The sequence below is a fragment of the Phasianus colchicus genome, chromosome 1 (genome assembly GCF_987193195.1).
Source record: "Phasianus colchicus chromosome 1, bPhaCol1.hap1.1, whole genome shotgun sequence".
Classification (NCBI taxonomy): domain Eukaryota; kingdom Metazoa; phylum Chordata; class Aves; order Galliformes; family Phasianidae; genus Phasianus; species Phasianus colchicus.
Window position 1 is genome coordinate 154,741,714 of NC_143436.1, and position 9,587 is coordinate 154,751,300.

A 9,587-nucleotide genomic window follows, 5' to 3' on the forward strand; every position below is an offset into this window, starting at 1 on the left:
GAGAGAGAGAGAAAGAAAGAAAGAAAGAAAGAAAGAAAGAAAGAAAGAAAGAAAGAAAGAAAGAAAGAAAGAAAGAAGGAAGGAAGGAAGGAAGGAAGGAAGGAAGGAAGGAAGGAAGGAAGGAAGGAAGGAAGGAAGGAAGGAAGGAAGGAAGGAAGGAAGGAAGGAAGGAAGGAAGGAAGGAAGGAAGGAAGGAAGGAAGGAAGGAGGGAGAGAATAAGAAAGAAAAAGAGTGGGAAAAAAAGGTGGGAAAGAGGAGAAAAAAAAAAAAAAAAAAAAAAAAAAAGGAAGAAGGGCAGGGGGGCAGAAAGAAGGAAAGGAAGAATTAGCAGTTCCGTTGGTGATTGCCACGCAGAGCAAACTTTGGTTTCCCTGCACGGGAGCGGAAGGGAAATGCACAATTCCAGTAGACTGTGGGGGGGAAATGAGGGAGAGGAACTGTGTGGGAACCGATAGCCCCTGAGTGCCCCGAATCAGTGTCCGTCACCGGGGTTATTCTGGAGGAAGCCGCTAATAACGGGGAGGTAACGGGGCGAGGCCGAAAGCAGGGGGGGTCTCCGCACGGAGCTCGGCCACGGTCGGGGGGACATCGGCGGGGCACGCGGGGCCGGGACAGCCACAGGTGCGGCCGCTCTGAGAGCCGCCCGGCGCCTGCCCCGGCGATCCGTACGCGCTGCGGGAGGTGCGGAGAGGGGAGGCGGGAGAAGAGGGGGAGGAGAAGGAGGAGAAAGAGGAGGAGGAGGAGGAGGAGGAGGAGGAAGGGGGGGAGACAGCTGATGCCTGTCAAAGCCGCAGCCGCCGCGCTCTCGCGAGAGCCCGCCCGGCTGTAGCCACGGGATGCGGGGCTCAGGTGCGCGCAGAGCGCAGCGCAGCGCGCCCGGCGCCGGGCAGCGGCAGGCAGCGAAGTGAGCGGCGGGGGCCGGAGGGAGCCTCACCGCCCGCCCAGCCCAGCGCAGCCCGGCCCGGCCCCGGGCGGCTGCCTCCGGCGGGAGGGAGAGGGCAGAGCGCCGGAGAGCACTTTTCGCCCTACTTGAGGAGTGTTTGTGGATTTACATGCCAAGCCTTCAAGATGATGTCGATGAACAGCAAGCAGCCGCATTTTGCCATGCATCCCACCCTACCTGAGCACAAGTACCCCTCGCTGCACTCCAGCTCGGAAGCGATCCGGAGAGCGTGTCTGCCAACGCCGCCGGTAAGGGACGGGCGGCTCCGGCTCCCCTTGCCTCCTTCTCTCCTTCCTTCTTTCTCTCCTCTCTTCTTTCTCTCCTTCCTTCTTTCTCTCCTTCCTTCCTTCTCTCTCTTTCTCTCTCTCTCCCCCCCGCCCCCCCGTTCCCCTCTCTCTCCTGGTTGCTGCATGTCTGTGTATGTGCATTAATAAAAAAACCGCTGCGAGGCACATTCTGACAAGCGGCGCTTAATGTTTTTTTCATGTCTTCCCCTGCAATCATCGGAGCTCTGTGATCTTTTTTGAAAGCGGCGTTCGCGCGGCGCTCCGACTTCAGCCGCTCTCCGCGTTCCTTTCTATCACTCGGCCTCTGCGAGGGAGTGCGCGGTGCGTGCGTGGCACCGTTCCTGGCTGAGAGTTACAGATCCGTTTCTTCTCTCTCTCCTTTCTTTTCCCCTTTTATTTCTTACATTTATTTCTTCCCCTCGCACCCTGTCCACCCCGCTCCCCTCTCTGCTCCGTCCTCGGCTCCCCCCTCGCCGCATTCCTCCCACCATTCCGCCTTCTGTCCCCTCTCTGTCGTCCCTTACCCTTTACCCGCCGCCTCTCCCCGGCCCCCTGCCGCCCCCGCTCTGTTCTGTGTCCCCGCAGTTGCAGAGCAACCTCTTCGCCAGCCTCGATGAGACGCTGCTGGCTCGGGCCGAGGCTTTGGCCGCCGTCGACATCGCCGTGTCGCAGGGCAAGAGCCACCCCTTCAAACCGGACGCCACGTATCACACCATGAACAGCGTCCCCTGCACCTCCACCTCCACCGTGCCCCTGGCGCACCACCACCACCATCACCACCATCACCACCAGGCGCTGGAGCCCGGCGACCTCCTGGAGCACATCACCTCGCCCTCCCTGGCGCTCATGCCCGGCGGCGCCGGCGGAGGAGGCGGCGGCGGCGGCCACGACGGGGCGGGCGGCGGAGGCGGCGGGGGAGGCGGCGGAGGGGGCGGCGGCGGAGGGGGCGGCGGAGGCGGCGGCCTCATCTCCAGCTCGGCGCACCCGCACCCGCACATGCACGGCCTGGGCCACCTCTCGCACCCGGCCGCCATGAACATGCCGTCGGGGCTGCCGCACCCGGGGCTGGTGGCCGCGCACCACGGCGCGGCGGGGCAGGTGGCCTCGGCGGCGGCCGTGGTGGGAGCGGCGGGGCTGGCCTCCATCTGCGACTCGGACACGGACCCGCGGGAGCTGGAGGCCTTCGCCGAGCGCTTCAAGCAGCGCCGCATCAAGCTGGGGGTGACTCAGGCCGACGTGGGCTCGGCGCTGGCCAACCTGAAGATCCCGGGCGTGGGCTCGCTCAGCCAGAGCACCATCTGCCGCTTCGAGTCGCTGACGCTGTCGCACAACAACATGATCGCCCTCAAGCCCATCCTGCAGGCCTGGCTGGAGGAGGCCGAGGGGGCCCAGCGGGAAAAAATGAACAAGCCCGAGCTCTTCAACGGGGGCGAGAAGAAGCGCAAGCGGACTTCCATCGCCGCCCCGGAGAAGCGCTCCCTGGAGGCGTACTTCGCCGTCCAGCCCCGGCCCTCCTCCGAGAAGATCGCTGCCATTGCCGAGAAATTGGACCTCAAAAAGAACGTGGTGCGGGTTTGGTTTTGCAACCAGAGACAGAAGCAGAAACGGATGAAATTTTCCGCCACCTATTAGGGGGAGGGGTCGAGGGAGGGCGCGGGGGGACCGAGGGACGGTGCCGGAGTGACTGCGGGGAGCAGAGGGGGGGAGCGGGGCAGCGCCGTCGATGATTCGCACCGAGAGGCGCCGGGACGGCCCCAAAGGAAGGAGGGGGGGGTGGCTGAGACTGCCGTGGGGCCGCAGCGCCGTCTCCTCTGCCCCCTTCCCTACTTCTCCCCCCCCCCCCCCGCCCGGCAGAAGGAACAGCACCGCCACGCACCGACGGTACCGCAGCAACCATGAACCCGGCACCGAGTCCCAGCTTTCAGCAGGAAAACAAAACCGAGCCACGACCCGAGGGCGGAACTGTCGGTGACGATGCTACGTTTGCTTTGGTTTGGGCCTCTTTTCATTACTTTGGTTTCTTTCCCTTTTCCCTTTGCTTGAGAGATGAGGACGGCGGTGCTTTGGTGGGGAGGGGAGGGCCGGTTGGGTCGGGGATGGATTTAGTGGGTTTGGATTTATTTTTATTATTAATTAATTTATTATTATTATTTTTTTTTTCCCTTGAATGCGCTTTTTCGCGAGGCTTTGCCCACGGCTCTGTCTGTGCTGAGCGCTGAGAGCCGCCGCGTCCCTTTTGTGCAGTTCCCCCCTCCGTGCTGTTCCTCTCTCCCTGCACCGCCCCCCCCCGGCCCCGGTCCCTGTGGGATAGGGCTGCGGGGGGGGGGGGGGAATGGGAGGGGAGCTGGTAGGGGATCCACTCGCGGGGTGAGCGCAGCTCCGTGCGGCCGTGGTTCTGTCGGCCCCCTCCCTCTGCTCCCATTCGGTCCCACTGCGCTGGGACAGGGACGGCCCTGGAGTGCTGCCCTGGAGTGCTGTAGGGGTTTGGGGGCAATCGCATTGGATGGGTGGGACGGGAGGGAAACGAGGAGGCAGAGTAGCATTTGTTTCCATGGGGCTGCGGGCAAAAGGAACAACACAATTTGGGCTGAAAAGTCGTTCAGTGGGAGTAACAACCGTTGGGTAGGGGATGGGTTTTGGGTGTGTGTGTGTGTACCGGGGAAAGGGGAGAGGAGGGGGTCGGTTTGCACTGTGACAGCCTCCCGGATTGCAGGCGGTAGGATTCTGCAATCCCGATGCTGACACCAATAGTCAGGGTGCAGCGTTACGCGATTGAAAAAGTAAAACAAAACGAAACGATCAGACCTCGTTAGGTAGAACTGAGCGCAGGAGTCGGGACAGGGGCCGGTTGCTCGCATCTGAGCAGGCAGGAATCCCTGAACCCTCCCACCCTCCCCAGTCCCCATACACACACACCCTGTCCCTCCCCATTTAAAACAAAACAAACAATAGCCTGAAATCGTGCATGCCCCGAACGAGGAAAAGAGGAAACAAGGCACAGAGAGAGCCGTGACAGAGCTTCGGCGTTATTTATTTATTTATTTAACTATTTATTTTATTATGATGATGATTAATATTAATATAATTATTATGATTTGGTGTATCATTGTTTGCAGCGCAAACATTCTATGCATTCTGAAACTGAGCACTAACTAGAATAGCGTCTGGTAGAACCTTTGTGGATGGTGTGATCTCACAGTCTGACTGCCTGTTTTCACCGGGGACACCAACATTCTTGTCACGTTCTTGTATTTAGATTTAAAAGAGGGGGAAAAAAAATTTAAAAAAAAAAAATAGAAAAAAAAAAGAGAGAGAGAGAGAGAAGAAAGACGATTGTAAATATTTTCTTTAATGCACAGAAAACAAACAAACAAACAAACAAAAAGGTTACAAACTGCAACCACGTGTGGATCCTGAGATGTCTCACGAATACGCTGTCCGTGTGCGTCTGCTGAGCTTTCTCCTTGGTTGTGTCCTTATTCTGTTTCTTTCATTTCTATCAGAAGTATTTCCGTATGCCAAAATACAACGGGGAGATGCGTCCCAGCATACTTACACATAGAACAAACGTGGAAACAGAATAGTTGTTATTATTGGGTGCATTGAAAAAATAATCATAATAATAGTATTTCTGAGACACGGCTGCTAAATTGAAGGTACGGCCGTGGGCCGATGGGAGTAATTCTACCAAAAAGAAAATAGTGAGAGATGTATTTTTCTGCTAAATCCAGAAATCCTTACTTTGAGATAGCTCTTATGTGAAAATCGGTGCTCCGAATAAAATGAACTATATATTAATTAGCTGCGTGTGTTTCTTGGAGTTTATTCTATAACTGCAGAATATAAATCGAAGTTAAAAAAAAAAAAAAAAAAGAAAAGAAAAAAGAAAAATTTAAGAGGGACTTCTGAACTATTTCTTTTCGGTTCGCTGGAAAGGATTATGCACCTGCAAAAAAAAAAAAAAGAAAGAAAGAAAGAAAGAAAGAAAAAAAAAGAAAAAAAAAATGTATAGAGAAGGGAAGCGTGGGTGGTTTCAGGCGACGCGTTGTTCCGACGGGCCTAATTGCACTGAACGATGTAACGAAATGCTTTATTTTTGTTTGGGGTTAATAAAGGCGAGAATCCCGAGCTGATCTCGCGCTGTACGCGCCTACGGGGCCGCCCGCCCGCCGGGAGCGCGCAGGACGATGCCACCTACCGCCCCGCGCCCACAGCGCTGCGCTGCGCTGCGCTGCGCCCGAGCGGACCCGACGGCAACGCCGCGCAACGGCCGGGATGGAGGAGTTGTCCCGCAGAGAGGCACGTTTTTAGCCAAATCTTTTTTTTTTTTTTTTTTTTTTTTTTTCATTTCGCCGGTAAATCTGTGAATGGAGACACGTGATGTTCGGAACAGAATGATAAAGAAAAATAAATAAAAGAGCTGTGATTTTGGACAACTGTTGATGTTATAATATTGAGCACTGAGGGTATTTTTAAAAAGCATAGATCTCGTCCACCGGAATCGACCTCTTTCTGTTGTTGTTAACTCGAAATGTCATCGGGATTTTTAATAAACGCATTTGTAAAAATATTATTTTATAGAAAAGTATTACCGGGTATCATTTTTTGGAGTCAGGAATGAACAAATAAAATTAATTACAAACCTTGCTTTTTTTTTTTTTTTTTTTTTTTCCTTTTGTTTTATTTTTTCCATCTGCCCCAGACAATTACACTGTTACAAGCGATGCCACATTTGTATATACGGTGCTGAGCAATGTATGTATCGAGAAGTGAAGGAGTTGGGTTTTTTTTTGTAATCGCTACAGTCCTTATCCAGTACAAAGGAGAAATAACATGTGAATAAAACAGATCGTGAAAATAAAAGCTTTGCAGAGTTTCCTATTTCTCACAGTAGGAAACTGTGCAAAACCAGAACGCTCTGCTTTTGTCGGATCAATCTGAATGTTTCACTAAATAAGAAAAGAAAAAAAAAATAGAAAAGAAAAAGAAAGAAAACCCCACGAAATACTGATGAGGCCTTTTAAATAAACGCCTCCCTGCAAATATCTCAGGAAATAAAATTCCAAGAAGAAAAATGCGTATAGGCATGTTCGTAGGGACGGGGCTTGTGGAGGCTAAAACTCTGGCTCCCGGGAAACAAAACAAAATTAAGGCCAAGTGCTGCACGGGTGCTGCTGCTCAACCCCCGCAGGCGCAGCCCCGCGGAGCGCAGCGCTCCCAGAGCCGCGGGTTCGAATCCCCCTCACGCCGCGGATGCTCCGGCCGCCCCTCGCCCCGCCGCGGTGCCTTAAGAGCCGGCCCGGCTTCCGGAATGCCTCCTCCGCACTTTGCTCTCCTACGCTTTCAACTTAGATTAGGTCGTCAAAAGTGAGTAAAAGACACCCACTGCCACGGCCGTATTGATTTTTGCTCTCCTGCGATACTAAGGCTAATTCGGCCCCTCTTCAACAAGTCCGGCGCTCCCCAGAAAGGAGCGGAGCCCCCGCAGCATGGCCCGACGCGTGCCCCTTCCTCCGAGCCAGGGATAGGTCTGTCCAGAGCTAATTGCTGTAACTCGGACGGACATTATGGCACAGAGCTCGATGCACCGCCGCTGCCCCGCGCTGCTCTGGTGTTTCCCAAACGATTCTCACTCCCTCCAGTTATTTATGCCTCAGTATTCGGCAGCGCTGTTTTTTAATGCCTCATTGTATTTACCTGCTGACTCCAAAGAGGAGAGCAGCCTAATTGATTCTAACAGATCGGCGGCAGAATTCCAACCCGCATGGGAACCTGCTCCCACCTGCGATACAGCCCGATTATTAGCGGCAATAACGTTATTTCGGAGCTGATGGAACACCCAGGTCCGACCCGGCCCCGCACTGCCGGCCCCGCACTGCCCGCACCCACTGCGGCCGCGCTGTCGCAAACACCATTATGGAGCTGCCCTGAATAATTCATGCACTGAGATTTGGAAAATTAATAAAATGAATTATAACAAGAGGCTAATTAAAAACTTTAGTAATTGTTGTCAAGACAGCTTGATGGGAGGCGTGCTGCACGACCCCCCTCCCTTCCCCTTCTTCCTCCTCCTCTATCTGCTTTTGGAAAACATTTTTTTCCCTCTTTACAACCCCCTCCTCCAAACCCGGACGAGGTTCAGTTTGGAAGGAAAGTTGGAATGGAGGTGGGTGCATATATAGGTCAGCAGAGATGGGGCCAAAGTAAAAGGACTGCGAAGAGAGCTTTTGGCATCATAGTACAACGAGTGGGGGGGTGGGTGGATGTATGGATGGATGGATGGATGGATGGATGGATGGATGGATGGATGGATGGATGGATGGACGGACGGACGGACTAGTAGAGGAATGTATGTGTGGATTGACAGATGTACGGATGGATGGATGGATAGATGGATGGATGGAACCCATGTCTCAAAAGTTCATTTCAAATAGGATGTAACATCCATATATTTGAAGGAATCGAGAAAACAGCAGCCGCAGAAAGAGGTTTCTGCACCGAGAGCCCATCGCCAGGAGGAGAAACACCGGCCGGGGACAGGCGGGGCAGCACCCCGGGGCTTTGCCTCTTCACCTCCATTTGCGCGGCCGCGGGGTGCTCACCGCAGTGCCCCCAGCACTGCTTTTCTCCCGTTCGCCTGAAGGCAGAACTTCCACCGGCCCCTGAGCGGTGTTCCCCCTTCCAGAACATTTCTGACTCTGGGGGGAAAGTTCTGAAACACTTATTTTTAAAAACAAGGGCGGAGTGGGAGGATTGCTTTAAAAAATCTGGTGTCATAAGAAGCTAAATATCTCTAAGAACCAAAGTATTGAAAAGGCTTTATATCAAAATTAAATCCTAGAACTGACGCTGCTGCGTTGCAGATAAATGCAGGTAAACTTCGCATCGATTCGTGCCAGTTCCCCAAAAGTCCCCTCCAACGGAAGATTTGCCCGACCCTCCCGCTAACACAGATCTGTTTCCGAGCGGAGACAAAACGCCCTAAAACGGGGTTCAGAGATGGGAACGGGCTTCGTGCTGCTGAGCGCTGGATCCGGGGAGGGATGGAGGCATGCGCGCATACCTCGGCCGGATAAAAGGGAGCAACTTAAAAGTGGAAGGCAGAGCTAAAATATGTAAAAGCTGTGGGTTTTTTTTTTTTCCTCCTTTTTTATTTTAAATAGACGTTCCTTGACGAGAGGACAGCATGTCAACATGAGCGCGTCTTTGTACAGGCTGCGCCGGGAAAAGACAAGGCGCCGATATACACAGCTTAGTCCTTGATTATGGTCATTATGCAAAGCGAATTACTAACAAAAGTTTGTTTGGTAACTAATTATAGCGCACTAAATCTCTGCCTCTCTTCACTTCAGCATAATGTATACAAACTTTTGTACACGCGGATCAGAATAAAACAAAGTGTTGACAGCATCCAGCAGTGGAAATTCACTTACACGAGACTTTTTTTCACTGAAGTGTTGACAATAAACATTTAATGAAGGCAGAGACTTGGATGTCTCCAGACAGTGTCAGAATACTTTAAACAGACCATTAGCATGGCTTCTTCTACTTCAAACAGAGCACACTATACCATAACATTATAAAAATACAAAGTACGAAACAAATAATCTGTTTATACAGATATTTTAAGCTGTTTTCACCAGCTCTGACATCCCCTGTATTTAGTAACAGAAACTTACTCATTTCAGATTACTCGCGCTTAAAAAATGTTAAATACAGTTAATGCAATATTAATCGCCCTTTGGTGATATAAAATGCAATATTTTCAGGCAGCTATCGAGCTTTTCTAGAGGAAGAGCTGATGAAAACAGTCACAGCTGAATAGTGGAGAGAAAAAAGCTCGGTATTTATTGCTTTTGTTTGGCTTTTGGCTACAGAGACAGGAACATTCTAATGGGGTAAGGACATTTATTTTATCTGCAATCTATTGCCGCTAGAGCAGGAGTGGCAGATGGGGTTTGGTGTTATATTCAAGGAGTAATTTAGAGCAAATCCTAATAACTAATAATGATTTATGTTAATTTCAATCACTTATGTGACTTTATTAAAGCGCTGCTCTACAAGGAACAGAAAGAGAGAGAGAGGAGAGGGGGGAAATAGAGGAGAGATGGGAGAGGAGGCGAAAGCTGTGTCTGTCTGAAAGCGAACTGCGTGCTCGAGACCGCTGTGCTGCTCCAGCGAGATTTCTGCCCGAGGAAGCAGGGACTATTGCCGTACACGGCTCCCTTTCGAGCCTGTGTCTCGGCACCACTAATTTCTTACAGAAACGCCCCGCGTAGAAAACCCATCCATCTACGAGAGACAAACAAAAGTAGAGAAAGAGAGAGAGTGCAAGACAGAGTGAGCGTGCGGGAGA

At 52.2% G+C, this 9,587-nt stretch overlaps 1 protein-coding gene across 4 annotated transcripts; it reads left to right on the plus strand.

The window, feature by feature from the left end:
- The first annotated feature begins 1,068 nt into the window (after window positions 1–1,068).
- On the plus strand, window positions 1,069–3,040 carry POU4F1 (POU class 4 homeobox 1). 4 transcript variants are annotated; one of them, XM_031611816.2, is made up of 3 exons: window positions 1,069–1,192; window positions 1,817–2,102; window positions 2,187–3,040. In XM_031611816.2, exons 1-3 carry the CDS (start codon window positions 1,070–1,072, stop codon window positions 2,861–2,863), a joined length of 1,086 nt encoding a protein of 361 aa, XP_031467676.1. In that variant the 5' UTR covers window position 1,069; the 3' UTR covers window positions 2,864–3,040. The 4 variants fall into 4 exon arrangements, with proteins under 4 accessions (XP_031467676.1, XP_090000884.1, XP_090000936.1 ...); XM_090144758.1 differs by having other exon boundaries at window positions 1,817–2,087; window positions 2,175–3,040; XM_090144810.1 differs by having other exon boundaries at window positions 1,817–2,078; window positions 2,241–3,040.
- Window positions 3,041–9,587: the final 6,547 nt, after the last annotated feature.

Coding starts and splice junctions, on each gene's coding strand:
- POU4F1 (XM_031611757.2), top strand. CDS start 1,070: ATGATGTCGATGAACAGCAAGCAGCCGCATTTTGCCATGCATCCCACC. Junction 1,193..1,816: donor CGTGTCTGCCAACGCCGCCG/GTAAGGGACGGG, acceptor GTGTCCCCGCAG/TTGCAGAGCAACCTCTTCGC.